This window comes from Chaetomium fimeti (genome assembly GCF_033439085.1).
Source record: "Chaetomium fimeti strain CBS 168.71 chromosome Unknown B0H64scaffold_2, whole genome shotgun sequence".
Lineage (NCBI taxonomy): Eukaryota > Fungi > Ascomycota > Sordariomycetes > Sordariales > Chaetomiaceae > Chaetomium > Chaetomium fimeti.
The window spans coordinates 4,713,722-4,739,350 of NW_026944330.1; the positions used below are offsets into that span (position 1 = coordinate 4,713,722).

Here is a 25,629-nt window from a genome sequence, read left to right on the forward strand (position 1 = left end):
TGTCAGAACCGGCGCCGAGTTGGCTTGGCCTCCGTGTAAGTTCTGATGGGATATAGGCAGGCCTCATCCAGACCTTCTCCTCCATGGAAAACGGTATAAAGAGCCCTTCGTCTGCCCGTCAAGTCAAGTCAAGAGCATCACACTCTTCAACACATCTCCTACCACACAACGCAGCCCTCAACCCAAACCAACACCATCATGAAGTGCCAGACCCTCCTCCTCGTTGCCGCGGCCCTCGTGCCCTCCGTCCTGGCCGACAAGCCCAAGCTGAACCAGTACCGCACCATGGACGACTGGTATGCCGCAATCATCCCTTTGCCCCCCCAGACCTCGCGGTGCCTGCGTGCTAACCCCGAGGTGCAACAGCAACAACGACAGAAACATCCTCTACCACGCTGCCCCCCGTCTCGGGCCGTTGCTATAACCTCGACGACGCTACCGGCGCCTTCTTCTGGAACACTGGGGGCATGCTCAACCCCAGAGGTAGGTCCTGCTTCATTCCGACTTCTTCACCGTCAACGACATGTGCAAGACGCCGACTTTTGTGATTTCCAGTCTACACGGGCAAGAACTGCCACGGCACCGAGGATCCGCTCTCCACTCGCGGCCGCTGCTACAACAAGGGTGTTTACCGCTCTTACAAGTGCTGGTAAATGGAGTCTGGTGGAGTTGCGGCTGGATCATTAAGTACACTCTCGGTAGTCTGTAGGGGAAGTTCGCGTGGCTGTTTTCGGGCGGGGAGAAGAGGGGGGGGGTGGGGGGGTCCAAGCAACTTGTAGATAAACAAAACCAGAACGGAGAAATTTACCGGTATTGCACCCCACTGTCGAATGTCAAGTCAAGCGTGCCTCTTTTCCTACACTACTTCCTCTTTTTACCATGCACAATAATCCCCCTGGATGCAATGAAACGCTGGCATCAGCCTCCCCCCTTTTGCTGCAGGCCCAACGGTGAAACACATCCTGTACGGACACAGCCAATGGTGAGCCAGCATGCGTAAGGTGCTCGATTGGAGCCTGGCTGCACCGCGTTTGTGGGTCGACCGTCGCCATATCATTCTCTTCCCCGCCAACCCAAACAAACTCACGTCGATCTCCAGGTGTCCGCCATCCCGTTCAGGTTTTCCACCATGAACCATAACCATGCTAACTATCAAGCTCGGCTTGACTTCGTGGGGGCCCTCCTGCGTGACAAACTCCTGCTCAAGGTAAGGAACCTCTAGCGCTTTTCTCCCTTCTTTTCTGTCGACAACATCGCAACTAACACGTGAGTAGGAAGAGGCAGATATTGTTCCTGTCCAATATGACCCCGAGAGCCCCTTCAAGTACAACAATTTTGTTTACCGCGTGACACTTGGCTCGCCGGTTCTCTCCAGCCATGCCTCGAGCCGCATTACTCCGCAGTCTACGTGTGTGCCCATCCCCGACGGGGCGAAACAACTGATCGTGCGTCTCGCGAACCAGGAGACCGAAGGCATGAGCATGGCAAACCGAGTCGAGAACGAGGTGGCTATTATCTCGCTCGCCGCGGCCGCACTAGACGGCTTCCAGCCTCACGTCGTGCCCCGGGTCTACGGTTGGGGTAGTGCCGCCCCGAAATCCGCCCAAGGCTGGATTGTACAGGAGCTCATGCCTGGAAGCCCACTGGCTGAAGTCCTTGGTGAAATGGATCTAGACCAGAAGAGGAAGACCTTTGCGCAGATGGCAGCGCTGCTGAAGGGGCTCCAGAGCTACAAACTGCCCGAGACCATCACCGGGTTTGGGGGCGTGACATTCGACGACGCCGGCCGCATCGTGGGCGCTCCGATGCCCACCGTGGGTGCCGGGCCTTGGCCTTCGTACGAAGCCCATTTCAGGAGCAGACTTGAGGCGTCACTCAAGAAAGCGCAGGATAACCAGTACATCAAGGGATGGCAGCCTAACCGCCTGAGAGAGCGGCTCGACAAGTTCATTTCCGACGGTGTGCCGGCGCAGTTCCATGCGCTCAGCTCAAAAGGGGATCGGGTAATAACACACGGCGACTTTAGTACGTGTCGAACATTTGCCGCCTCCCTCCCTCTCAACCGTGCGAAGCTAACTACCAGTCTTCCCAGACGCGAGCAACCTCCTATTTGACCCCGTCTCGGGACGGATCACGGGCCTAATCGATTTCGATTTTGCGGCCATCCTCCACCCGTCTTATGAATTCCTCCGCTCCTTCGACGGGGCGGGTGGTCAGTTCAGAGGTTGGTATATGGACGAAGAGAGCGATGAGGCAGCACTCAGAGATGCAAAGCTCAACGGTTTCCCCTCGCCCCTGCCTGCCACCAAAGCCGACGGGCCTGTGCAGTGGGAAGATGCTAAGGCATGGGAGGAGGCGCTTGAGGAGGTCGGGGCCAAGCGGCCCCGTACTCTGCAGGGGATTGACGCCGTCGCGGATGTGGATACGGTATTGCAGGGGATTCTGCCGTGGCGAGTCACCAACTCGGATGTGTTGAAGTTGCAGACGCATGATACTATCATGCAATGTAGGGACGAAAAGGAGGAGCACTTGGACAAGTTGCTTCGTCGGCTCGGGTTCTGAGGTTCGGAGCTTGGTATTAAGGGATCCACAGAAATGACCCTTAAGTTCCTGTAATGGGAATGGGTAATATATAACCCCCTTATACAAACCTAGGATCAGTACCTGAGCAATAGCATCCTTTGGCGGACGGCTTTCCGTGAGTAGGCTCAACGGCATGTCCCATGAGGGGGGCCTATACGACCCGCAACACTTCCGTTTCTTCGAACCTCGGAGTAACCGCATGCCACAGCGGGCAGTCATAGACTCAACCTCGACCATGGACGTTTGACACCATTCCATACCCCACACGTTTCCCGCGTGCATTTGTCATCTTTAGGCGCAAGGCCATCTCCGTCTTGTTGATATCCTCACAATCGTAGCACTTCGACATGCTAAAATCGACCTCGGCGGCGTGTTAGTTACATGTACATCGCTCATCTCTCAACTCTTTGGAGCCGAACTGTTTTGATAACATAACGCTCCCGTGGACCTTTTGGAGCCATAGCCAAGATTATTGAGAAGATAAAAAAGTGAAGATGACTCATTCTAAATTCAGAGGTCCAATAAAAATATTCTAAATATTATTTATTATATTAAGGTAGTATTGAGTTGTGACTCAGTGGACGCACGGACCCCTTGGTTGGTATAAAAGGGTGCTGTTCCCCGCCCCCTTTCGTTCCTCTTCCCTCTTTTTATCCCGCTCACTTGCTTCGTCGTCTTTAAGTCTTTTTTCCTCTCATTCACACTAAACCTACCTAACCTCAACACTATCGCACGGATTCACTCAACTTTCATATCAGCCATTAAATACCAAACTAGAGTAGACACTATACCTCGTGCTTGTTTATTTCGGCAGTGAGACGAAGTCCGGTCTAATCATGCCTCCTATTGCAGCTCGGGTCACAGCTTGATCATGGACAGTTGGCATCATATGAAGTAATGATACATCGCACGTCAACATCGCATATCAACATCACCACACACAAGGCTGTGCGAGTAATATTGCACGATATACCACACTAAAAGTCAAAAAGGCGTGCCCCAACGAGAGTACCAGGCAATGCTTTCAACTCTCAACGTGCCATCAACCTTGTTATCTACATTCACTGGCAGTTACTCGCCTGGCCGAAGATAACAGCTATTACACGCCATGTTAGAAGCCGCACACAGCTTGTCTACAAATCTTTATTACCAACTCTATTCTCGATCCTGGCGATAGTCCGATTGTCATCTCATAATACCCCACACATTCCTGGATCCTGTGCAAGTCCATAGATCCATAACAATCACCAGAAACTCCCACTTGGTATCACTTCATATGAGAACCAAGATACTACCTTCAGTGTCTCTGCCTCGGTGAGGTTCCTCGGCAACTTGCGACCCAACTGTCAATTCGTAATTAATATAACGCAACAAGTCCATGGCCACTCGCCAGCCTTCAAAACCTTTCATCATCTCAACCTCGAGATATGTCGAATAACTGACACATCGACCTAAGAATAACCTAACTGGTAATTAAATAATGCAAGTACAATTTCATTAAAGCTTGGATTAGAATTAGCTTCAACATTTTGTATTTCTTCTTTCAAGTTGTTTCTCCGGATGCAAATACTGGAAAGAACCAGAGTTCTAATAACCGCTGCTGTAATAGTTAGTATATACGTGCCGTTGACAGAAGTTTTGGATAACCAGGCCATTTCACAGAAAGTTTCTCATACACCGAGTTCATGTTGGTCGGCACGGAGGCTTGCTGTTTCCGGCATCACCTTCACCTTGCCTCAAACATCTTCATCTTCTGGCCTCTGCGCCCCATTCTTTTGACCACCAACCTAAACCGTTCCGGTCGCTATTTCAACCTCTGCCATCACCTCTACTCTTCATCCAATCGGAACCAGCACAGTCACTCTTGCCCGCTTTCATCGTCAAGTTCTCTTACCAGCCCTAGTATGCCTTCATTTATGGTTACCTAGCAATTCAGCTCCCTAATCTACGCACGACCTTGGGCATAGCTGGACCTCATCAACCTGAAGGAGCTGGTTACGGATTGTTTGCCATTGAACTAGACTCGCTGAAACAATGTTAGTGTATCTTCTTTCTCAATGTCATTCTACGTTCGTGTTTTTCTCGTTGCTCTTATGAGCCCAAAGTGTGAGCACACTTCTTTCGCTCTTTCACTCATTGACCCTTCTGCGATTACCGGCACCAGCTTTATAACTCTGCTCACACCCATTAAGTCTTGTGTTTTCCTAATCTGAGCGCTTCCCATAGGTACTTTCACACCAGTTTCTCAGCTTTGTGTCCGCTTCGGACTTGTGGGTCCCTCTTTCCCGCTCTTCTCACCCATTGACACTGCTCCCCTCCTCCCAGCCTTTCTCTGCTTTTCTCACCTTCACCCCCACCTTGAATTTCCTGCCCTCAAACTCAATTCCCTGAACCTCCACTCCTTCAACTCCCACCCTTCTGCCCTCATCGCAGCCCAATTTCTGTTGTCAAGTTGACAACCAACGACAGACACAGCTCTGGCGACTTGCGATCGCAATAAACAACTTGGCAAGGCATCGTATATATATATATATTATCTCAGCCATGGTTCGCTTCTGCAGTTACAGTTGCGTTTGTTTCCTAACAACTTCTTGCACAGCTGGATTTTGCACCAGTCGGTGTCGGAAGAATACTTTGCTGACCCTAACCTCAGAAGCACAACCTCAAAAAACACACTTCTCAACAAACTCTCGAACTCCAGCTTATCCCACACTTACATCAACACCCAAACAAGTTCAAAGCCGTCTAAAGAATACGTGAATTCTCGGTATTCATCGAATTCCACGTCTCAAATCATACAATCAATCATGCGCAACATTTCGTCCGGGTCGGGTGTTCCGACGAACGCCGGTCGGTCCGGTCTGGGTGGGGCCGGTTCTGGTGGGGCCGCTTTGGGTGCCGCTCCGGCTCGACTTGCCCCTTCGGGAAACCCACTCCCCGTCCGCGCTCGCCCTCCCGGCTCTGTTGCTGCCCGTGCAGCCACTACTGCTCCCATCACCGGAGCCCCGACCACTTCTGCCGCTGCGCCCAACCCCCGCCGCCCCGAGTTCCCCCCATGGACAGACCCTCTCGAGCGAGGGTGGACCGAGATCATGGGCTTCATCACGAAGCTGAAGCGGCACGCCCGGGGCGGAATCGCCGACGAAGAGATTGCGAGACTGCAGGGGCATGTCTGCTCGTTTTTGTGGCACCTCGAGTTTGGCCTGGGCGATGTGAGCCCGACGCTCAAGGGCTACCCCAACCGCGTCGACGACGCGCTGCGTGCTCTCACCAAGGAGGAGCACAGCAACTACATGCCGTCGTCGGTGTCACGGTGGGCGGCCGCCATATACGCAAAGTTCGAGCGCGACAACTGGGTCGTAGGCAACCCCACCACCAGCACCAACAACGCCAACGACGGCGCCGAGCCCAAGAGCGACGACGATACCAGCAGCGCCGACGGCACAGAAGAGGAGGATAATGACAATGCCGCCCCGGCCCAGGCCCAGGCCCCAGCCCCGACCCCTGCTCCCATTATCGCCGCCGCCGCCTCCACCAGTCCCGCGCTCCGCCTCCCCCCTCCCAGCCACCCCATCTGGGGCACCGCGGGCGTCATGCACGGCGTCTGCCTCAAGCTGCGGCCCAACGGCCGCTCCTACATCCTCGATCCACGCTACGCGCAGCAGAAGCGGGACGCCGCCGTGTTCGGCCACAACGGCCTCACCCCGGGCGCCTGGTGGCCGCTGCAGATCGCGGCCTACTTCCACGGCGCGCACGGCTCGCACATCAAGGGCATCTTCGGCACGGCGCACGACGGCGCCTATTCCATCGTGGTCTCGGGCGCGGCGGCAGCCTACCACGGACACAACCGGGACCGGGACGGGGGCACGACGCTGTACTACAGCGCCGACAGCCCCGAGCGCAACGACGTGGCCGCGCCGAGCGCCGAGACGCGGGCGCTGCTGCGCTCGCAGGCGACCCGCTCCCCCGTGCGCGTGCTGCGCAGCGCGGGCCGCCACAACCGCGCCTGGGCCCCCGCGGTCGGCATCCGCTACGACGGCCTGTACGTCGTCGCGGGCCGCGCCATGACCCCCAACGGCCGCGGCGGCCATTTCTGGAAGTTTGAGCTGCGCCGTGTGGCGGGGCAGCTCCTCGACCTCGATCAGATCCGTGCTTCGGTGCCCACGAGGAGCCAGAGGATTGCCGAGGGGCGGGTGCGGGACGGGTACTGAGGAGGGGCCTAGGGGGGTGTTGGTGTTTGTGTTTTCTCTTTTTCTTTTTTTGAGGCCACGGGGGCTGTCCGTTGCCGCGGGTTCTGCCCGGGAGGGGGCTTTCACGCCCCTTTTCCTTTTTTTTGTTTTTTCTTTACGGCGAACGCGTCTTTGCGGTCGGGATTCGGGCTTGGGCGGGCGGCGGTCACCAAGGCCAACGAGGCCGGAGTGTTATATATGTTATGTAATCCGAACTTGCTCATTATCGAAAACTTGAAGTGTCTTGAATGTGAATGAATGACTGCATGACCTTATCTAACTTAATCTAACCCTGACTGCAAGCATTTTCACATCTTCGTACACCACACGGTAATGGTTGGTTCGCTGGAGAGGACCAAGAATCCACCTCCTTTACGGTCGAGCATTGCTTCAGCAATGTGTTTCTCATTATAAGACATGACTCATTTCTGCAACTTGCTTACACCCTTTGATACCTATCCATCCTACCTCCAAAATTGACGAAGCAAACATTCGTGCGGTACACGGACATACTGCTATGAGACTGTAACTACTGGTACTTGACTACCACTGAGTGCCAGTATAGTTGTAGCTCCACCCTCTCTTTAATGTGAAGCTGTAACTGTAACTCTTATCATTCTGGCCTTGACTTTCTACTCTGCCGATGGGTTATCGACCTTTTGTCTTGCATCATTTACAGGAGAACAGTCACATTGAGGTGTTTTCCTTTGTCCTCACAAAGGCTGTAATTCATCATAGCGTAAAGTCCTACCTGTATCCGTTATACGAGTATCCCTGCCCCCGAGGTTATCACGTTTGACGTGACGGCAGACAACACGCTCGAGTCTCCTTATACGGTCCAGAACCAGATCCCGGGCGTCGATCTGTACTCAACCTTCCCAAGTCTCAACCATCAACAACAATGCCGAGTCGCCTCCGAACTTGGCCGCATATTTCATCAGATGTTGTCTGTCCGGAGCAGCACAGGTGGGAAGTTAGTGTTAACACCCCACCCCGGTAATGACGATAGGGGCAGTGGTGTGGTGCAGGTGGCACGTTGGGCATCCGCAGCAGATGGTTCCGAGGTTGTCCGGCCATATGATGGCAACCCAGCCGCCCCTTCTAAGCCCACCGACGAGTTGCTCATAGCTATCTTTTCTGCCCAAAAAGTCCGTGATTTGAAGCGGTGTCCATCTGATACTGCAGGGCCCCGGCTTTGGGACCGGTTTTGCCGTATGACACGGGAACTGGACGCTGGTGGTTGGTTAGCCGAGCGTCGCTACTCAGTCGCCCACCTGGATTTTGCACCTCGAAATATCCTCGTGGATCTGACGGGCGACACCCAACGTCCCATAATTTCCGCAATCCTTGACTGGGACAGTGCGGTGTTAGCTCCCAGGTTCATGTCTTGCTCACCTCCGCTGTGGATCTGGGCCTGGCAAGACGACGAGGACGAGGACGAGCGGACAGCCAACGACGAGCCGCCAACCCCGGAAGCACGACAGCTGAAGACCCTGTTTGAGTCGGCTGCGGGGCCCGACTACGTCAGACTAGCCTACGGGCCTCCTTACCGGCTGGCAAGACGCCTCGTTCGATTCGCCATCGACGGTGTACGATCGAATGAAGACTACAACGAAGCTGAGGTTATGCTGCAAGAGTGGGCCGACTTTTACACATCTCAACCATGAGGTCATCACCGTTGGAGGAAGAAAGCTCCTCAGCCTGTTAGCGTATCAAATACATTACATTCTGCTGCCCCTTGATTCGTCTCAAACACGAATATAATTGGCCTGCAGACTACATAGTAGACTTGAAGATTGGTGACCACCTTTACTTATTACGCCCCCCAGAAAACACGCAGTGCTAAGCACCAGCCTGGTATGCCTACTGTGAACACAGGTAGACAATCCCCCATTCTTGGTCACACTGAGATGCTGGCTTCGCGGGGACCAATCGTGCGGGCCCAGGCCACTTTGTTACTGTGCGTGCTAAACGCCTACGGGTGAGACCATGCCGTGAGCATGCCCCAACGTGCATATTACACAGTAATTATATACCTGTGTTGTTGGTCTCCCGCGTCGGGGGAATCACGACAGAAATTGAGTCATTTTCCCAGATTTGTTTCGGGGTTCTTGTAGAAATGCATGATTCCTCAAAACAACCCACACCCCTCATCTCTCCCTGTTTTGCGCACTTCTTGGTAGTTAAGTCTTCACAATTTTGGGCAGTAGAAGTACCGCTCGCAATGGACCAAGTCCAGAATATCGGCCTCGAGGACATGTCAAGCGGGGAAATCTCTGCATTCGTTGCAAACTACCGATACAATGGTCAGTTATTTGCCGTCTTAATCAGCGACGAGCCCCCAGAGCCATACGAGTTGGATGACTCAATCGAGGGCGCTTGGATCGAACACCTGAACGACTTGTCATACCACGACGGAGAGGATGATGCGTTGCACATGAAACAGATCGACGGGCTAGTAGAGGCAGAGAGGAAGATATTGGACGTGGTATTCCCAACCTTGGAAAAGCTGGCGCCAGTCCCGCTGCCAACTTCACCTCACCCAGATTCCGCAACGAAGACGATTGAAGAGTATCTCTTCCCGACTTGCGTCAGATTGGAGCTGGTGACAAAAGATGGGATGCTGAAGGTCATTTCAGGACACCATAGGGAGATGGAACGGGCAGGGTGCGTCATCCCTTGGAGCGAGATGGGGAAGATCGGGGTTGAGCCCGGCTCAGTTGACCTGTTTCCCGCAGACCATGTACTATTAGGGAGCAGGCTCGTGATGGGCCAACATATGCGGCATGTCTATGATGTGACTATTTCTGGGGTCGAAAAAAACCTGGTGGGCAAGCTTGTCTCTGCTCTCTTCCACAGAGCTTTTCTGAGAGAGGTTGAGATCTACGGAAAACTTAAGGGCTTGAAGTTGGACCCCGAAATTCGAATCCCGGAGTTCAAAGGTAGGTTTCCTTTCCCCGGCCTGTCCATGGTGGACTTCAGCTAATGACACATTGGTAGGCTTGATTACCTCTGGTGACGGTGTCGTTGGCTTGATCGTGGCCAAGATCCCTACTCAGTACCCCAGCTTGCTCCCTATCGTCACGGACCGCCTCCCTGGCGAACGCCCAGAAATGGTACGAAGACAACGATGGGCTGCTCAGGTCGAGCATACCGTGACAATGCTTCACCAGCATGGGATCGTCTGGGGAGATGCCAAGCCCGATAACATCGTGGTTGATCAAGATGACAATACCTGGCTGCTCGACTTCGGGGGTGGGATTACCGAGGGATGGGTCGAGCCGTCAATGTTTCACACGAAAGAGGGAGACTTGCATGCCGTTGCAAAAATGAAGGAGGGGCTGCTGGATCAGGGGACCAACGGCGGGAACAAGACCGGGACGAAATAAGCTTAAGCGAGGGTCAACCCTGTTCGTCCTCTACTGAGATACCTCCTAGTTTTGATAGGCACCTTATGTACCTCCGAGTTGTCTGCTAGGATTCAATGTGGTGTCTGTGTCTGCACCAATTAACGTGGAAAAGGCATACATTGGGAAGCTTCTTGCATCCCAGGTCGGATGGGAGCAAACCCCTCTCATAGACGTCAATCTACCCTTTGCATCCCTAGTTCCCTAACCTTCCATGGTTTTTGCGCCGCCTGAATCCCATCTCATCGTCACCATAATAAGTGCGTCCCAAACCTGGACCATGTAAACGAAGGAATGACGGGTTATAGAGGATTTCACCCAAAGTCCGACGCCCACTTCATCGCCAAGCCCACGCAGATAGATGATCACGGGTGGGTAGGGGGGTAGTGGATTCAAGGCTGCACCAATCTTTTATGTTCATTGACAGAAGCTAGAATACTATAAGCAAAACCTAACGGTATCGTCGTACTCCCGGGAAGTGTCTCTTTTGATGAAAGCTCTCCTCAATCTTCTCCAAACTCCTCCCCCGAGTTTCCGGCATGTATAAAAAGCAGACGACCGCCGTGAGCAGCAAACAACCTCCAAACAGGAAGTATGCGCCCGAGTCCGTAGCGGCGAGCATGATGGGGACGATGAGGGCGACGAGGAAGTTGGTTAGGCTGTAGCTCACATATGCCATGCCTGTGGCCGTCGCCCGCGTTCTTTTGGGTTGGATTTCGGCGGCAAAAACCTTGACGTGGATGGCCCAGCTGATACAGAAAATAATAATGTAGATGTAGATGGCCACAATGACGACCCAGCGACCCGCCCCCACGCCCTCGTGGACCGTCTGGCCGGCATAGAGGCCACCGATGAGGAACATGAGGACAGCCATGGAGAGACCGCCGAGAATCAAGCTGGGTCGCCGGCCCCAGCTATCGGCCCAGATGGTGGCGGGGATCGTGACGGCGAAGATGACCAGACCTGATACCCCGGACGCGAGGAAGCTGGATTCGTTTGACGACAAGCCTGCCTGCTTGAAGACGAGAGGTGCATACTGAGCGGTGATGATCCGACGTTAGCGCAGCCCGAGAAAGGAAAGAGACATTATACTGGGGTCTTAGAAAAGGGCAGCGTACAAATAGAACACCATCAATACCACTCATCTGGACCATACCCATGAGGAAAAGGCCGGCCAGAAGCTGCGGCCTGGTATTGGGATCCAACAAAGTCTCCAGGATAGTCACTTGTGCTTGTGTCGGTTCATCGGTTGTCTTCTTCACCTCGCCCGGTCTGCCTGGTGTCTCTTTCTCTTCGATCTTTGCTTCGCTCTGCCCGCCCACAGCACTTCCCCCGTCCGAAGAGGAGTTGGCAACGGGTAATTGACCGACAATTTTCTCTCGGTCAGCCGGGTCCACTCCGAGCCTGTCCCAGATAGCAGCAGTCTCATTTCCCCGTCCCCGGAGCGTCAGCCATCGGGGAGACTCGGGGAGGACAACAAGGGCCATGACAGTGAATGCAACCGAATAAGCGGTGTGGATAATCAGCGGCAAACGCCAAGAAAACGAGGATGTCATGTTGGCGGTCCCGTAGCAGGCGAAGTAGCCAACGACAAGTCCGAATGTATGCAGCAGCTGAGGTGCGGTGGTAAGAGTGGCTCGATGTTGGGGAGTCGATATTTCGGTGATATAGCTATTGAATAGAACGGCAGTCTCAGTATTACATGGCTCCTTGCTCAATTTGGGCCCGGGGAAAGGGAAGGGGGGGGGGGTTTCCGCTGGTCTCGGCACTCGCTTACACGATCATTGGGCCAACATAAAGGCCCTCGCCGACACCTTCGATGAGACGGCCAACAATAAACATTGCGAGATTGACGGAGCCGGCTTGAAGAGCAGCACCAACGGCAAAAATGGCAGTGCCTATGGCGATGCCGCGAACGCGGCCGACGCCATCAGCCAGTCTGCCGGCCACCATGGACGAGACGGCGGCGGCCAAGATGAGGGACGAGACGATGAGCCCCTGGACTGTGGGGTTAGAGCTGCCGCCAATGGTACGCCTGAAGTCGTCCATGACGAGGATGGGGCCGATGATGCTCGTTTCAATTCCGAAGGAGAAACCACTCAAGGAACAGAGAATGCTGGACACGACGTAGCCCGGAGGCCGCCGCAGAAGATTGGAGGCCTGCATTGGCCGGTAGGAGTGCGCTGGATCGGGCGGAGGATGAGAGTCTGGGGTTGTTGTGCGTGGGAAGTGAGGAGGGAGGGAAAGAAGAAGACCTCCGGGTGGAGGACAGGACCTATGAATGCACCGAGGATTAATATTCCCCCAGCCCAGAGTGACCCCTACCTGGTACATAGTTAGGTACCTACCTAGGTAGATTACAAATTTACAATTGGCCTTCGCAGACAAGTTTGGCACATTTCGCCGTGGCAATCGATGTCTCTCCCATCCATGTCGACAACCCCGCGGCCGCAGCTCGCATTACGTCTACGTCCACTTTTCTCTTGTGTTTGTCGCGTCCTGGTTGCGCCTCTTTGTGACAGCGTTTTGGTCCATCTGTACTGTGTTATATGCAGGCACACTTGCACGCGTCAACAGCGGCTACAGGCCCCCCTGCCAGCGGTATCTGGGTCCACATCCCCTTTAGGGGGTTTTGGCGCGTATATCCTTCCCCAAGGGTCAGGTGGCGCTGGGACTCGTAAAAACTGCCGAATCGGGAATATTACACCAGCACACCCTTGGCCGCCTATCAGCTCCGGTGTGTGCATCTATACCGAACATTGCATCAGTCCCTGCTCAGGCTCCATCCGTCCAACTTCCCCTCCTCATCCTCTACGTTCTCGTCGGCGATACCACCACCGTGAGCACGCTGGCTCTGCCGCCCCGATTTGGTGATGGCTACGATATTGCCGCAAGCACCCGAGCGAATGGGAGAATTCTGATCACGACCTCTGAGGGAATCCCTCGCCGCACAGGGGAGCGCAATGGGTGTCACCCGGCGTCTAACAGGCCCTTGTGATGAGGAACACAACAGGTGTATTTAGGTGGAAGCGGCCGCGCCATGATCCAGTCACTCGGCATGACCTGTGCTTGGAGCGGACTCTATCATCCAGCCCCAAGCTAAACGAAATTCACACACGTCGACTACCCAACTCGCCGCCATCGGCAGAGATTACCCAAAATGCTAGCGTCCATCGGCCTTTCCCTGCTAGGCGTGGCCTTCTTCGCCCTACTATGGCCCGTCATCGACTTCCTCCGCGACCGTCGCGGCCTCCGCAAGTACCCGGTGCAGAACCTGCTGTCGGGGGTGACGACCCTCGCGTACAATTGGGAGATCGGCCGGCGGCACAAGACGCTGCGGACCCGTCGGCTGTACGAGGCGCACCAGGAAAAGGGCCCCATCATCCGCGTGGCCCCGGACTGGCTCTCGTTCGGCACCGCCGCCGCCGTCAAGGACATCTACGGGCACAAGTCGCCGCTGCTCAAGAACGAAGTCTACTTCGCCCTCCAGGGAGAAGGGCAGCACCTCGCCAACATGACGGACAAGGCGGCCCACGCTAGCCGCCGCCACCTCGTCGCCGCTTCCTACGCACCCAAGAACGTCGAAACGTGGGAGCCCAAGATCGCCGACCTGGCCGGCGTCCTCGTCGCCAACATGGACAAACTGTGCACTGCCCCGCTCCCCAAGGGCCTCTTGCCGGCGCCCCGCGACCTGCAGTTCGACGGCAGCCTCTGGGGCCTCCTCTTCGGTTTCGAGGGCGTCTGCCAGATTGGCCTGAGCTTAAAGCTCGGCTTCATCGAGCAGGGCTCCGATGTCTTCACGCTCCGCCGGCCCGACGGCGGCTCCACAAAGATCAACGCCATCGAGACTCTTCATGGCTACTATGGGCCCGTGGCCAGCTTGATCTGGGACACCAAGACCTTCAGCATCCTCAAGCCCCTCTCCGGTATCTTTTCTAAGTGGTACGCGAGGGGGGTGGCAGCACGGCGTGGAATGGCGCCAGTTTCTCACTCAACTGGTCCTCGAGCGCCAGGACCGCTTTGATGCCGGGGAGCAGCTGGATGACCTCTTCCAGGGAATGCTCAAGGACCGACGGTCTGGTGAACGCCCCGACGTCAACCAGACCGATAGGATTGCCGAGATGGATCAGATGTGTACGTGCCGCTGTTCGGGAACATGTCGGCGGCAGGCCGGAGGCTAACCAACGAGTCATTGACAGTTAACGGAGCGGTCGACGGGACGGGAAGCTCTCTCGTCAACACGCTCTACTATATCGTCAAGCACCCCGAGGCGTACAAGCGCGTTCGCGCCGAGATTGACGAGGCCCTCGGCCCCGACGACGTCATTGCTCCCTGGGACAAGGTGAAGAACCTCCCATTCCTCAAGGCCTGCATTGATGAGGCCGGGCGCCTGGCACCCGGTGTCGCCGGCGACCTCCCGCGCAGAACTCCGCCCGGGAAGGACTACATGGTTGCCGGTGTCGCTGTCCCAGGGGACACGAGCGTCAGCATTTCGGCCTACACGGCCCAGCGCGATCCCGTCATCTTCCCCGATCCCGAGGCCTTCAAGCCAGAAAGGTGGCTCATCAAGGGCGACGACCATCTCAAGAAGATGCTGGACGTGTACCTCGTGTTCACCATGGGCTCCAGGATGTGCATGGGTAAGAGCGTCACCGTCCTCATCCAGTCCGTTTACCTGGCAACGCTCCTGCACAGGTACGATTTCGCGTTGGCAAACCCGGATTGGGTGCTGGAGAAGGTCGAATTCTTCAACCAGTGGCCCAAATCCATGCCAATGAAGATCTGGAGGCGGGAGTGGCAGACGACCAACGGGGTGTCGGTGTGAGCACGCGTGGCATCTCCAAAAGAGCTTCAGGCAAATATCCCCGAGTGGCCCACGCCGTGTCAGTCAACCGTGATCAGCTGCAGTCTACGTGGAACGACGGGTCAAGCCGGGGATTCGGAGAGCCGCTGTAAATGCTGTATTCGTCTCCTTGTATTGAAGCCATAGCGTGATTCGAGGTCGTTTAGCAGTGCCCAGACTTTTGTCTTCTTGCCGAGGCCGTTGATATGTTTGGCAGCTGAGTGAATGTCATGAGCTACGGCTACATGCCTGGAAGGAAAGAGACAGTCACAGCGAGTGAGACGGCGAGCCGAGACATACCGAAGAATAGGGGTTGGGCAGAGAATGCGCGCACGCTAGGTGGAAGTTCGGATAGGGCGGCGTCGGCTATCTGATAGGCGTGCGCTTGTGTCTAGTCTCGAAGTCAGTCTCTTTCTCCGGGCGCGATGGGCTAAACTTGCTTCTTGAGGATCGCATGGTAGCGTGTGTGGTGTTGCCTCGGCGTATAGGAGTATGTGAAGCAAGTGGTACCACATCATGGCGGCAGCTAAGAGGACGCATATGTCAGTTACATACGTCATGGCTGCCGATGCCAGAACAGCTCACCCGCTGTTGAAACGGCGAAGTAGGTCTTCCGGAAACCGAGATCGTCCGGATGGCCGTACTTGACGCCTTGAAAGGAGATGGGCAGGTTGTCGTGCCACGACGCCGCCTCTTGGAGGATGGCTTCGAACTTGGGGAGGATGTGGAGATCCCGATCGGGGGCGTACATGAGGTCCACGGCCCGGGCCACGAGCCAGATGATATGGTTCCCCAGGACGTCCTCGCCCACTTCCCCCGTGGGCCCGTCGTAGTTCCACTCGTCCGGGCTGAACTGCAAGGGCGTCTCGTTCTCCAGCGCGATGGTGATTTCGTGCCGAACGTAGATCCAAAAGTTGGCACGGTCCATACCCGTACTCTGGGCGTCGATCCCACATTCCCGTATGAGGGCCAAGGCGCCGTGCAGGTGGCGTTGGTGCTCGTGGGCATGCGCCTCCAGCATCTCGTAGCTCGACAGGAGCATGTTGGCCGTGAGGGCCTCGTTGCGGCGCGCGTCGGGCGTGTTGCTGTTCAGATGCCGAATCAACAAGCGCAGGGCATCGCCGTAGTAAGTGGGTCGCGGGCGTCGACCAGACCTCGCCCGAGTGGAGGAGGCTGAGCTGCTTGGCCGTGAAGGCGCAGACACATTTGGTCACAAGGCTGGATACGAGACAGCGCCGTGGCACTTCGCACTGGTAGGACCGGCCATGGTCGAAGACGTCCATCCAGGTGGCGACCCCCGTCGAATAGACAGAAAGCAGGTGCGCGACCTCGGGGCTGATGGAGAGGGGGCCGAGGCTGGAGGACGCGGCGGAGTGCGAGGATGCCGCAGCCGACGAGCCGGGAGAGACAGAAGAGGCCAAGTCCGGAGGACTCTGCTGACTGCTGGAGGGGGAGGACTGAGGCCCGGACCCTACGTTTGTCACCGATGTGCCCGAGGAGGAATGGGCTGGGTGGGCCGGGGTGGCCTGGGTGGCTGTCGAGGCATCATCGGCACCGGAGCCCGGCTCGACTAAAACGGCTTCCACAGTGGTCGGCGTCGTCTTCGGGGGGCACCACGGGGAGCGGACGATGAACTCGAATGGGCGGCAATCCAGGTTCAGTCGCTCGCAATTGCTGCACACGGGCTTCTTCTCGTCGCACGACGCATGGCGTGCCTTGCAGGTGTAACTGTGATGGCCGAGGGGGGCCGGCGTGTTAGAGCTCCGTCTGTCTTACTGCTACCCCCCAGCCGACCTAAGACGGTGATAAAATGGGGGTCGCTTACCAGCCTGGGCGTGAGTTCTCATGTTAGCCCCCGTTTCGAACCAAGCCATCATGGATCCGTAGGAACGAAGTCGCTCACCTGTCTTCCGACGCTGCCCCGAGCGGCGTTTTTGCTTTCCGCTGGCGGGGCCTCTCTCGGATTCGTCCATGGACGCACCGATCCGGAAGCGTGGTCTTTTCGGTTCACGAAGCGGATACACCCGTCGTGGCGCCGGTGCGGGCCGGGGGAATGAAGTGGTGCGGATAATGGGGCTCCGGATGCGGCCTAACCTCAAGAAGTTAAGTCAAGCGCAATCCTGGTTCCGGATCCTGTTACAGGCGAAGAGACAACAGATCACGGCGACCCAGTCGATCGAGATGGATACGCATAAAAGAGTGTCGCGAAACGGTTGCGCGCCTTCAAGAGAACGGGGCGTGTTGGATGATGGATCGCGGCAAAACCACAAGGAAGGTGTCGCGATTGGCGACGGCGACAGACAGGAGCGGCACAACACGAGAAGACACAGCATTCCTGGTCAGCTGACCTCGGTCGAGCGGGGTGAGCAGATGGAACGGTCCGGATACAAGCAGGAGATGATTGAACTTCGACCCCGCTAATTGCACGGAGTGCTTTGGCTAGAAGGATGGGGTAACTAGGCCCAATACAGTTAGTTAAACCACGACTCTTGTCGCGAACTTTCTCCACACCAAGTTCAATCAATCGCCAGCCTCAACATCAAATTCAATCAATCGCGACACCAACCGACGAGATGGAAACCATCGCGAGTAACCCCGGGTCGTTGAACTTGGCCAGGAAAAGAAATAATGTGACTCAACAAACAAACAGGTCGCATCCTCTCGCCCCTTCCCCCCACCCCCCGAAATCCTTCCCCCACTTCTGAGCCGTTGCTCTCTCGCCACCCCTCCTCCCTCTCCTCCTCCCACAACCCCCTACTCGTACTGGCACCCCTCGACAAACTCCTCGAGGAGAGCCTGCAGATCGTCGGGGCGCTCCAGCTGGATCCAATGGCCACAATCTCGCATCGTCTCGATGCGCAACCGCTTCGCCCATTTCGACGTCTGCTCGCTCTGCATGTCGGCCCGCGTCACGTAATCCCGGTCGCTGACCACCAGCAGGGTCGGCACATCGCAGAACAGGCCCTCATCGGCAATGCCCTCCTCGTCGGCGAGGTTGATTCCCCGCATCGCCGCCTTGTACCAGTTCAGGGGACCCCTGTACCCCTTCTTGCTGATGACCCTGTCGCGCATCGTGTATTCGGCTAAGCTGTACCAAGAAGGGAGCGGGTCAAGCCGGCCCCGTCGCACGTACCTCTGGGCCTCCCCCAGCGGCGCGAAATTCTTCTTCCAATCCTCGGGGTCGCTGGGGTAGATGAGACTGAATACCGAGGCAGGCTTCCCGTCGACGACCAACCGAGTCAGTACAGATTACTTTATTCTTCTTCTTCTTCTTCTTCTTCTTCTTCTTCCCCTTCCCCCTCTGCCTCTTTCCCTTCACCGCGTCTCTGTGGGTTGGTTTGGACTTACGTGCTCGTCGCAGTCCTTGGCCGCTTCTTCCGAGTTGTGCCAAGGCCAATAGCCGTACGTCTCATAACCAACCGCCTTCCGGGTCAATGCAAGCAGTGCATCTGTCGAAACGCATGTCAGCCGAGACGTCACCGCCATTCAAACCCGGAGCATCGGATCCTCACCGATGTCCCAGACCAGCTTGGGTTCCACGTAGCCAACAGAAACAAACACAGCGCCATACAAACGGCTCCGTATATACGTCACTAGGCGGGAGAGGAGAGCAGAGCCCCTGTGCCACACGCAATCCCTCCCGCATTGATTAGCGTTGACTAGGATAGGTAGGTAGTTAGCACAGCAGTGAAACCGACCAGTCGTGGGATACAGCAAAGCAGCGCGAAACGCCCTCTCTGTCTAGAATCTCGGCGATATGTTGCGTCATGGTCTTCATACGGTACGCGTCGACGTCGGCTGGTGCGTCGGTGTCCCCGTAGCCTAGAAGATCAGGCACAATGACACCGAATCCGGCCGCCGGCAGGCTCTGGATCTGGTTACGCCAGTCATAGCTCGAGCTGGGATAGCCGTGAAGGAGGAGAAAGGTCGGTTTCTTGGGGTCCGCCGGGGCCACGGCAACGTAGCCGTAGGTGGTGCCATCAGAGAGGGTTGCCTTTTTGGCGATCGAGGGGAACGCGAGGGAGGCCATAGTTTAGGTAGTTGGAATGAAGTACGAAATCCGTAGCATAGCGCATAACCATGCCATCCACCTTGTTCCTCGGAAATGAATTATATAGGGCACATCCCATCACATCACATCCCAGCGCAGAGCTCAGGCCTCCGCCATGACTCTGTTTCCCCATGTCTAAAAGAGCCCGGTCCGAAGTCCAATGGAGCAATATTCACGAGTACCTATTCCAGCTCATGGATCGGCAGAGGTGCCAAGGTAGGGGGTGCAGGGGTGGGGGCGTGCCATGCACCCATGCTGCCATGAGAGACGATGGGGCCCATGGGGCACGAAAAGAAGCCTTTTTACACAGGGGCAACAGACACGCGGAATGCATCCGTTCGGTATGCAGCCAGTAATCCCACGCTTGGCAACTTCTCCTTCTGCATGTTCATTCAGTACGGCAGCCAATAGGGGCGATGGCTGTCCAAGCCGCTGACGGCAAAATAAGCTGCAGGAAACGCAATGATGTCACAACGCCAGGCCCCGATAGGCTGGATGCAACCCTGCCTCTGATTCACGGAAATCCCCACGGTCCCCAACTTGCCGGGTTTTCAGGCAGAATCCTTGCTTGTTTTGTGTGTCCTGTGGTATCATGCAGTGAGCATGCACCCCGTGGTATCCACGACCGGCAGACGCGCTGCGTAAGCCTCATGTTGCTATCAGATAATGCCTGCCACACGGGTCTACTGTGGTCACCACGGCAAGTGCGGGGCCCCTCGTACATGTGTAAGTGGAGGCTTCTGGAAATCGGGTTTTATAAACGAAGGAATAGAGCAAAGTCGGAGTAGAGTAGCGCTCGGTGAGCGATGAATAAAGTCGACTAAGGCCCTTACGGCTAAGCTCAGGCCTGCGGGACCTGTGGGCGAATACAAGCTGTGGGGGTCCCATTTTCGCAATATAATAGTATTATAGTAGACCATCGATACCTAAGGTAGTAAAGAGCCCGGAGCGGTCCGTTGCTCTATCTCGATGCCACCGCCCGCGTCTACATAACACGACCAAGCGCAGGGCTGGCTGATACGATCTCATCGTCTCTTCTCGATGGCCACATTCTATTCGTCAAACGAGAGATCCATGCACGGCCGCCCGCGTCAGCAAGTCGGCAGCACTCTGGGGAATCCCCGTGAGCGGATACGCCCGGCTCTAGTGCGGTCCGCGGACAAGCATTGGAGGCGTTGCGCCGCTCTCCCACCATGTCGGGAGGGGCCGGGAGGGCCGGGAGGGCCGAGTAAGTCTCGAATCCTCCTGCATGCATGCACGTCTTACGGAGCCGAGGCAGGCATACCTTGATAATGCACCTGTCTATGATTGCGCTTCGAATCCTTCGATCACGCTGGCCAAGCTTCCTGAAAGCCCGTGCAGCCGAGGCAAGGCGACGTGGGGGCTAAATAGGCAGGGAGCGCAACAGGTCACCGTCGTCACGGCTCCGTCCCCCCGCTTTACTGCTGCCGTACGTCAGATCAGGACAACTGGTACATCACGCTGCGCCGCCGTAGGAAGAGGAAGAGGGATAAATCGACATCCCCTGGGCGGCCGCTAGCCGTTTGTATAACGATGCCAAGAATACCCACATAGTCGTTATCATCGTCTCGACGCCGGTGCGACTGCCCCACGGGCTTGGTAATAATGGATAGCTCTCAGGCGATACGCTTCGAACATGTGGACGCGGCGCACTTCTCACCGGCGCCAGGGCCTCAGCGCCACATCGCGTGCAACCCGTGCCGCGAAAGTAAAGTGAAATGCGACGGTTGCCGGCCGGTGTGTAAAAGATGCCACGGCGCCGGGTCGGCGTCGAGGTGCTCCTTTGTGCGCCACAGCGCAAAAAGGGGCCGGCCCAAGAAGCCCAGGCCGGAACCGCCGCTGTCGACAACGACGTCGAGTGACTCGAGCACATCCTACACTCCGCAGGGCGACAGTCGCGACACTCCGGGGTGGATGGAGGCGACCAGGGACGGGGACAGCGTCATCGCCCACGGCTTCGACGCCGCCGCCGCGTCGTGGCCCGCCACGTCCCAGCCAACCCCTCCCGATGACGACGTGCTTGGGGACGACGGGGACGACGAATCGCCGCCGGGCGAATTCTCGGATATCGCAGACATGGTAGTCGAAGACTTCCGGACGGCGCTGCAGGTCGATATTGCCCCACCGGACGGCCTAACCCCTGGACTGACGAAAACGCTGTATGGCACGTCCGCTCGAACTGAAGCTGTCCATTGATTATCGCTAACACCCAACGTCTTAGAGTGTCAGTCTTCTGCGGCTGGAACCAGCAGACCTTTATGTGCTTTGACGACCCGGAAAGCCTGGAATCCTATCTCGAGCAGCCTGGATACGAAGCCGTGGCTGTCAAATACGCCATATGCGCCCACGCCAGTGCGCTTACTAGCCGAGTCCGACTGCCAACGTCGGAGGCCGTGCCGGGTATTGACTACAGCCTCTTGGCCACCGTGTCTGATGGGGACCACGCCGCTCTTTTCTACCGCCTAGCGCGGGCTGCGTTGAACCAGAGCGACTTGAGCAAGAAGTCGGCCGCCAGCTTGCTGCTGACGCTTTCGGCGACCGTCCTGCTCGGGCTCTATGAGCTCCAGCAGGCCGAGGTTGGTTGCGCGTGGCTTTCGGAAAGCCGCGCCGTCTGGATCATGGATGAGCTGCAGTTGCACCGGCTCGACTCGGACCAAGCCCCGCCGCTGAGCGATGGGGCCCAAGCACCGGCCGCCCGTCGGGCCTTCTGGGCGGCGAGAGGGTTGGCGAGTTTTCTCATGACGGTGCACCAACACCACCGGATCATGCCTTGTCCCATGGAGGAGGTCAGTCGGCGATTCCCCTACACTCCCCCTTTTTCTTGGCGTGGCGGCTAAACAGTATCCGATGCGCTGCAGGTCTCAACATGCCTACCAAGTGCCGATCGAACCCCGGGCTTGACGCTTTCCGATGTGTGCCACGGCACAGCGACCAGGCTTCTCTCCGTCGATGAAGGGCTGACGGCTCTACGTGCCCTGAGCACGCGCGTCTTGGCCCATGCCAGTCGCGTAGGCAACCGGAAGAGCAGCGTCACCGACGGCACGGCTCGAGCCTACAATTTCTGGACACACCAAAGCCAGTTGGAGGAGTCATTGGGTTACCTCCAGACCTTCACTAACACTTGGACGGCGGGGTCCATGGGTGGCCCCGATTTCGATGCCGTGCTGGTGGATCTCCAGACACGAGCTCTCGTCGTCGTTCTCGGCGAGGCCAAGCTGGCCAAGATGAGCTCGTCTCAGGGGATGCGACTCGATCCGGGTCAGTTGGGCCCCTGCAGAGATGCCGCCCGTCAACACGCACTCGACTCGGCTGCTGCCATCGAGGCATTGAACAAGGCGCTCCCCGGCGACGCGGCGACGGATTTGTCGGCGACGTGGGTTGCCTATGTCACGCTGCAGTCCCTGCTCCGATGCCAACGCCGAACCCAGGCGAGCTGGACCGAAGCTAACGCTATCATCGGCCGCGCACCGGCCGCCTTTTCATCTCCATGGGCGCCCACGGTTGCGACTCTGTCGGACGCACTGCTCTCCGACTCGTTTGAGTCCTTACAGGCGAAACTCGCGGATTGGGGAAGCAAGATCCCGGTGGCCTCGTTGTATTCCGACCAGATCCAACTTGAGCTTGATTTCAGCACCGACGCTCTCCAAGCGCGGGTTGTCGGATTGCTGGATTCCTAAGGTCGTTTGGAATCTCATCCTCTTGGCCAGAGCCCGATTCGTACCTGTTGCTACCCTCCTCCGCCGGCCAGCACACACGATAAGAATATAGGGCGCCATAACAGGGCAGCCGGGACAATGGTACCCCCACAGGAGGAACGAGCCAAGTCTGTTGGAGGGTGGTGGTGGTGCGGGAAATCAGTACACAGATACGGCAGGTCCCCTAACGGGAATCGGTCTCCCTTTTGGGACCTCGGATAAGGTCTCATACGAGGGAGCAAGGAAATCACGGGTGAAGAATAAATCTGGCAATGAATTTGAATAGCTATTCCCCCACCCAGATGGGCTAACGTCATGCCAATTCCATGTGGAGTACAGTGTTTAGCCTAGGAGCTGGGCAAATCATGGATACTTCATATAGCCCGTTCCCAACAGTCGAGTGCTCATGCTATGCATGTTTAGGGCGATGCCCAAGCACGCGTCACGTCCCAAGAACCATTCACATTCGAGACGGGTATGTAAGGCATGTATAAAGTTGGCACTAGACAGGTAGAGGCTAATTGTGGTCTAGAGAGATAACAAACCGAACCGAAAAACTGCTTAGGTACACACCAAAGCGGAAGGTCCCACGGCCCTTTAAGAAATACCATCGTTCGGTTTCCACTCAAGAGCTCAAACTGGAAACCGTCGGCGCTTCGGACTTGCTGTCCCTCTTCCGCAAGTTGTTATACTCGTCCAGAACGTTCGCATAACAGTGTGGACCGTAGGGCGAGAAGAAATCAGCTAGGACGCCCTTGTGACGCCTTGTTTCGAGACCAAGGTCCTTCATCAGACGGTCCAGATACGGCACCCAATCGAAGAGGGCATAGGGGTAGCGCTCGCCGACGCTCGCGTAGCGCTTGCGCGTCCACGCGTTCCACTCGGCGACCTCACGGACCATGTCGGCTCGGCCGGGCAGGGCCAGGTCGCCGAGCAAGTAGGCGGCGGCCCAGAGGCCCTGGACCTCGGCGATGGTGGGGGTCTGCGTGGTGTGGATCTGGCCCAGGATCACGATGCTGCGGTCGCCGTCGGCCAGCGGCACCATGCGGTTGTACAGCCGCCACCGCCGCACCTTCATGACCTTCCGCCTCGCCGCCGGCACCTTCCACCCGTCGAAGTCGGCCGGTCCGGCGCCCAGCAGAGGGATCTTGCCGGCCACGAGGGCATCGGCGGCGTCATCGTGCGCGCGCCACGGGTCTGACCTTGGTTTGTGGGGGGGCGTGGCGGCGTCGGCGGGCGCCGTTTCGTGGCCGTACTGGGGAAGTCCCAGTTCCTCCTTGAGCTCGGGCGAGAAGAAGCTGAAGTGGTCTCCCCAGCCCGTGGCATAGATCACATAGTCGGCGTTGACGCGCTTGCCGGACAACAACGAGACACCCTCGGCGTCAGCGGTGCCGACGGTGTCGCGGAGCACGGTGAGGTTGCCCTTCTCCAGTGTGGTCCAGAAGTCCTCCATGGTGATGAGACCCAGGGAGCTGTCGCACCAGAATGCGCTAGAGGAGGACGATTTAGCGTTCCCTGAAGAACCATGGAAGAAGCGGCAGGGGCAAAAGAACATACCTGTTATCCTTGATGGTAGGACGCAGAGGAGTGGTCTTACTAGCGGCACCGCCTCCAAACCCAGCCGCCTTGTCCGCCAAGTTGGAGATGTAACCCCAGGCCGACCGGGTGAGGAACCTGCCCAGCCAGGTCCGGTGGAAAAAGGCACCGGCCGGCGAGTCGGTGGTCATGAGCGACGGGCTGAGATTACTCATCAGCCGGCTCGTACTCATCGTGATGGTGTTCCGGCCCAGCATCTTGGCCGGCATGATGGGCATGGGGCCGGAGCCGTTCTCGCGGATGATCCAGGTCACCTTTTTGCCCAGGGAGCAAAGCAGGTACGCGGCATCGTAGGCCGACTTGGCGGCGCCCACGAGCACAAAGTGCTCCCGCTTCTTGGAAGGGTCGGAGAAACTGGGCACCGCCTTGGCCAGATCCACCACGTGCTTGACCGGGACGGAGCCATCCAGGACTTGGAAGTCGGGACTGTTGGTCTGCGTCGTCACGCCGGTTGCACACACCAGCTTCTCGGCCTCGACCCTTCGGCCGTTCACGGACAAGACCCAGCCATGGCCACTGGGATGACGCTCCACGCTTGATACCCAGCTGTTGTGGCGCAGATACGGCTTCAGCCCGCTCTCCTCAGCGTATCTTTCAAGATAGCGGCAAATCATGTCGCCAGCCACCAAGCCGTTGTCGGTCTTGCCATCGCGGGGCATCGGCGTGGAGGGATAATTCTGCACAAGGCGCGTGAGACGAGCACACCTCACCATGGGTTTCTTCAGTAGCAGCCTTTACTTACAAAGTAGCCGAACTCCACCTGGGCCACCAAGTTGGGATAGATGCGCTCTCGGTTCCATGTTCCACCCACACTATCGTACTTGTCGAAAATGGCAAGCTTGGTGTCCGGAGCCAGCTTGAGGTAAGTTGACGCCGCTTTCAAGCCGTACCATCCTGTAGAAGACTTGAGTCAGAAGCTGCACCCGGTACATGTAGGAGAAGTCGCTGGCGTAGACCTACCCGCACCAATTACGGCCACGTCTAGGTAAAGCGTCTCGTCGGCAGTAGCGTGAGGCATCTTGGATTCTTGGACTCTTGGGCTCCGAGTGGAAACTGGTGCAGTGCGCAGAACTTAGAAATTGGAAGAAAATCAGTTCCACAGCTTTGAGAAGGTCTCCTAGAAACATATTGGACTTGTGCCAAGTAGCTCCACTGCTATGTATAAGCCATGGATAGTCAGTCGGCTACAGATTCGCAGTTCTGG

At 56.9% G+C, this 25,629-nt stretch overlaps 11 protein-coding genes across 11 annotated transcripts; 7 read left to right on the forward strand and 4 right to left on the reverse strand.

Annotated features, from left to right (window-relative positions):
• Positions 1-198: 198 nt before the first annotated feature.
• On the forward strand, positions 199-653 carry B0H64DRAFT_371966 (uncharacterized protein; the record flags this gene model as incomplete). The annotated part of the gene is made up of 3 exons (XM_062802199.1): positions 199-343; positions 379-483; positions 556-653. The coding sequence occupies 3 exons, from the start codon at positions 199-201 to the stop codon at positions 651-653; spliced, it is 348 nt and encodes a 115-aa protein (XP_062663164.1).
• Positions 654-905: 252 nt separating this feature from the next.
• Positions 906-2,769, forward strand: B0H64DRAFT_103086 (kinase-like domain-containing protein). The gene is made up of 3 exons (XM_062797692.1): positions 906-1,207; positions 1,275-2,025; positions 2,093-2,769. Exons 1-3 carry the CDS (start codon positions 1,130-1,132, stop codon positions 2,560-2,562), a joined length of 1,299 nt encoding a protein of 432 aa, XP_062663165.1. The 5' UTR covers positions 906-1,129; the 3' UTR covers positions 2,563-2,769.
• A 2,621-nt stretch (positions 2,770-5,390) lies between these two features.
• B0H64DRAFT_440011 (PUA-like domain-containing protein) lies at positions 5,391-6,794 on the forward strand (the record flags this gene model as incomplete). Its single annotated transcript, XM_062806457.1, has 1 exon — positions 5,391-6,794. The coding sequence occupies one exon, from the start codon at positions 5,391-5,393 to the stop codon at positions 6,792-6,794; it is 1,404 nt and encodes a 467-aa protein (XP_062663166.1).
• Positions 6,795-7,713: 919 nt separating this feature from the next.
• B0H64DRAFT_430617 (uncharacterized protein) lies at positions 7,714-8,479 on the forward strand (the record flags this gene model as incomplete). The annotated part of the gene is made up of 2 exons (XM_062805940.1): positions 7,714-7,778; positions 7,828-8,479. The coding sequence occupies 2 exons, from the start codon at positions 7,714-7,716 to the stop codon at positions 8,477-8,479; spliced, it is 717 nt and encodes a 238-aa protein (XP_062663167.1).
• A 590-nt stretch (positions 8,480-9,069) lies between these two features.
• B0H64DRAFT_317228 (uncharacterized protein) lies at positions 9,070-10,201 on the forward strand (the record flags this gene model as incomplete). The annotated part of the gene is made up of 2 exons (XM_062800321.1): positions 9,070-9,754; positions 9,813-10,201. 2 exons carry the CDS (start codon positions 9,070-9,072, stop codon positions 10,199-10,201), a joined length of 1,074 nt encoding a protein of 357 aa, XP_062663168.1.
• Positions 10,202-10,610: 409 nt separating this feature from the next.
• Positions 10,611-12,645, reverse strand: B0H64DRAFT_389218 (H(+)-myo-inositol cotransporter). The gene is made up of 4 exons (XM_062803322.1): positions 12,568-12,645; positions 11,997-12,494; positions 11,338-11,890; positions 10,611-11,255 (listed from the first exon to the last, which is right to left on the reverse strand). The coding sequence occupies exons 2-4, from the start codon at positions 12,383-12,385 to the stop codon at positions 10,671-10,673; spliced, it is 1,527 nt and encodes a 508-aa protein (XP_062663169.1). The 5' UTR covers positions 12,386-12,494; positions 12,568-12,645; the 3' UTR covers positions 10,611-10,670.
• A 734-nt stretch (positions 12,646-13,379) lies between these two features.
• On the forward strand, positions 13,380-15,254 carry B0H64DRAFT_455767 (cytochrome P450 CYP5280A1P; the record flags this gene model as incomplete). Its single annotated transcript, XM_062807318.1, has 3 exons — positions 13,380-14,174; positions 14,227-14,353; positions 14,419-15,254. The coding sequence occupies 3 exons, from the start codon at positions 13,380-13,382 to the stop codon at positions 15,042-15,044; spliced, it is 1,548 nt and encodes a 515-aa protein (XP_062663170.1). The 3' UTR covers positions 15,045-15,254.
• A 364-nt stretch (positions 15,255-15,618) lies between these two features.
• On the reverse strand, positions 15,619-16,909 carry B0H64DRAFT_440016 (C6 zinc finger domain protein; the record flags this gene model as incomplete). Its single annotated transcript, XM_062806458.1, has 3 exons — positions 15,619-16,147; positions 16,212-16,790; positions 16,857-16,909. 3 exons carry the CDS (start codon positions 16,907-16,909, stop codon positions 15,619-15,621), a joined length of 1,161 nt encoding a protein of 386 aa, XP_062663171.1.
• Positions 16,910-17,435: 526 nt separating this feature from the next.
• B0H64DRAFT_103215 (putative epoxide hydrolase) lies at positions 17,436-19,358 on the reverse strand. The gene is made up of 4 exons (XM_062797693.1): positions 18,761-19,358; positions 18,575-18,681; positions 18,411-18,511; positions 17,436-18,278 (listed from the first exon to the last, which is right to left on the reverse strand). The coding sequence occupies exons 1-4, from the start codon at positions 19,090-19,092 to the stop codon at positions 17,817-17,819; spliced, it is 1,002 nt and encodes a 333-aa protein (XP_062663172.1). The 5' UTR covers positions 19,093-19,358; the 3' UTR covers positions 17,436-17,816.
• Positions 19,359-20,554: 1,196 nt separating this feature from the next.
• Positions 20,555-22,836, forward strand: B0H64DRAFT_103300 (uncharacterized protein). Its single transcript, XM_062797695.1, has 3 exons — positions 20,555-21,293; positions 21,356-21,920; positions 21,993-22,836. The coding sequence occupies exons 1-3, from the start codon at positions 20,740-20,742 to the stop codon at positions 22,809-22,811; spliced, it is 1,938 nt and encodes a 645-aa protein (XP_062663173.1). The 5' UTR covers positions 20,555-20,739; the 3' UTR covers positions 22,812-22,836.
• Positions 22,837-23,454: 618 nt separating this feature from the next.
• On the reverse strand, positions 23,455-25,443 carry B0H64DRAFT_317705 (flavin-binding monooxygenase-like family protein; the record flags this gene model as incomplete). The annotated part of the gene is made up of 5 exons (XM_062800347.1): positions 23,455-23,793; positions 23,872-24,319; positions 24,387-25,102; positions 25,168-25,319; positions 25,386-25,443. 5 exons carry the CDS (start codon positions 25,441-25,443, stop codon positions 23,455-23,457), a joined length of 1,713 nt encoding a protein of 570 aa, XP_062663174.1.
• Positions 25,444-25,629: the final 186 nt, after the last annotated feature.

Excerpts from the sequence above, each read along its gene's own strand:
- B0H64DRAFT_103086 (XM_062797692.1), top strand. The coding sequence starts at position 1,130 with ATGAACCATAACCATGCTAACTATCAAGCTCGGCTTGACTTCGTGGGG. Across the intron at positions 1,208-1,274 it reads GTGACAAACTCCTGCTCAAG|GAAGAGGCAGATATTGTTCC; the intron begins GTAAGGAACCTC and ends ACACGTGAGTAG. Across the intron at positions 2,026-2,092 it reads AATAACACACGGCGACTTTA|ACGCGAGCAACCTCCTATTT; the intron begins GTACGTGTCGAA and ends CAGTCTTCCCAG.
- B0H64DRAFT_389218 (XM_062803322.1), bottom strand. The coding sequence starts at position 12,385 with ATGCAGGCCTCCAATCTTCTGCGGCGGCCTCCGGGCTACGTCGTGTCC. Across the intron at positions 11,891-11,996 it reads TATGTTGGCCCAATGATCGT|CTATATCACCGAAATATCGA; the intron begins GTAAGCGAGTGC and ends TCTATTCAATAG. Across the intron at positions 11,256-11,337 it reads GTATTGATGGTGTTCTATTT|TATGCACCTCTCGTCTTCAA; the intron begins GTACGCTGCCCT and ends ATCACCGCTCAG.
- B0H64DRAFT_103215 (XM_062797693.1), bottom strand. The coding sequence starts at position 19,092 with ATGGCCTCCCTCGCGTTCCCCTCGATCGCCAAAAAGGCAACCCTCTCT. Across the intron at positions 18,682-18,760 it reads TTTGCTGTATCCCACGACTG|GGGCTCTGCTCTCCTCTCCC; the intron begins GTCGGTTTCACT and ends CGTGTGGCACAG. Across the intron at positions 18,279-18,410 it reads CCAAGGACTGCGACGAGCAC|CCTGCCTCGGTATTCAGTCT; the intron begins GTAAGTCCAAAC and ends GTCGACGGGAAG.
- B0H64DRAFT_103300 (XM_062797695.1), top strand. The coding sequence starts at position 20,740 with ATGGATAGCTCTCAGGCGATACGCTTCGAACATGTGGACGCGGCGCAC. Across the intron at positions 21,294-21,355 it reads CCTGGACTGACGAAAACGCT|AGTGTCAGTCTTCTGCGGCT; the intron begins GTATGGCACGTC and ends CCAACGTCTTAG. Across the intron at positions 21,921-21,992 it reads TGCCTTGTCCCATGGAGGAG|GTCTCAACATGCCTACCAAG; the intron begins GTCAGTCGGCGA and ends GATGCGCTGCAG.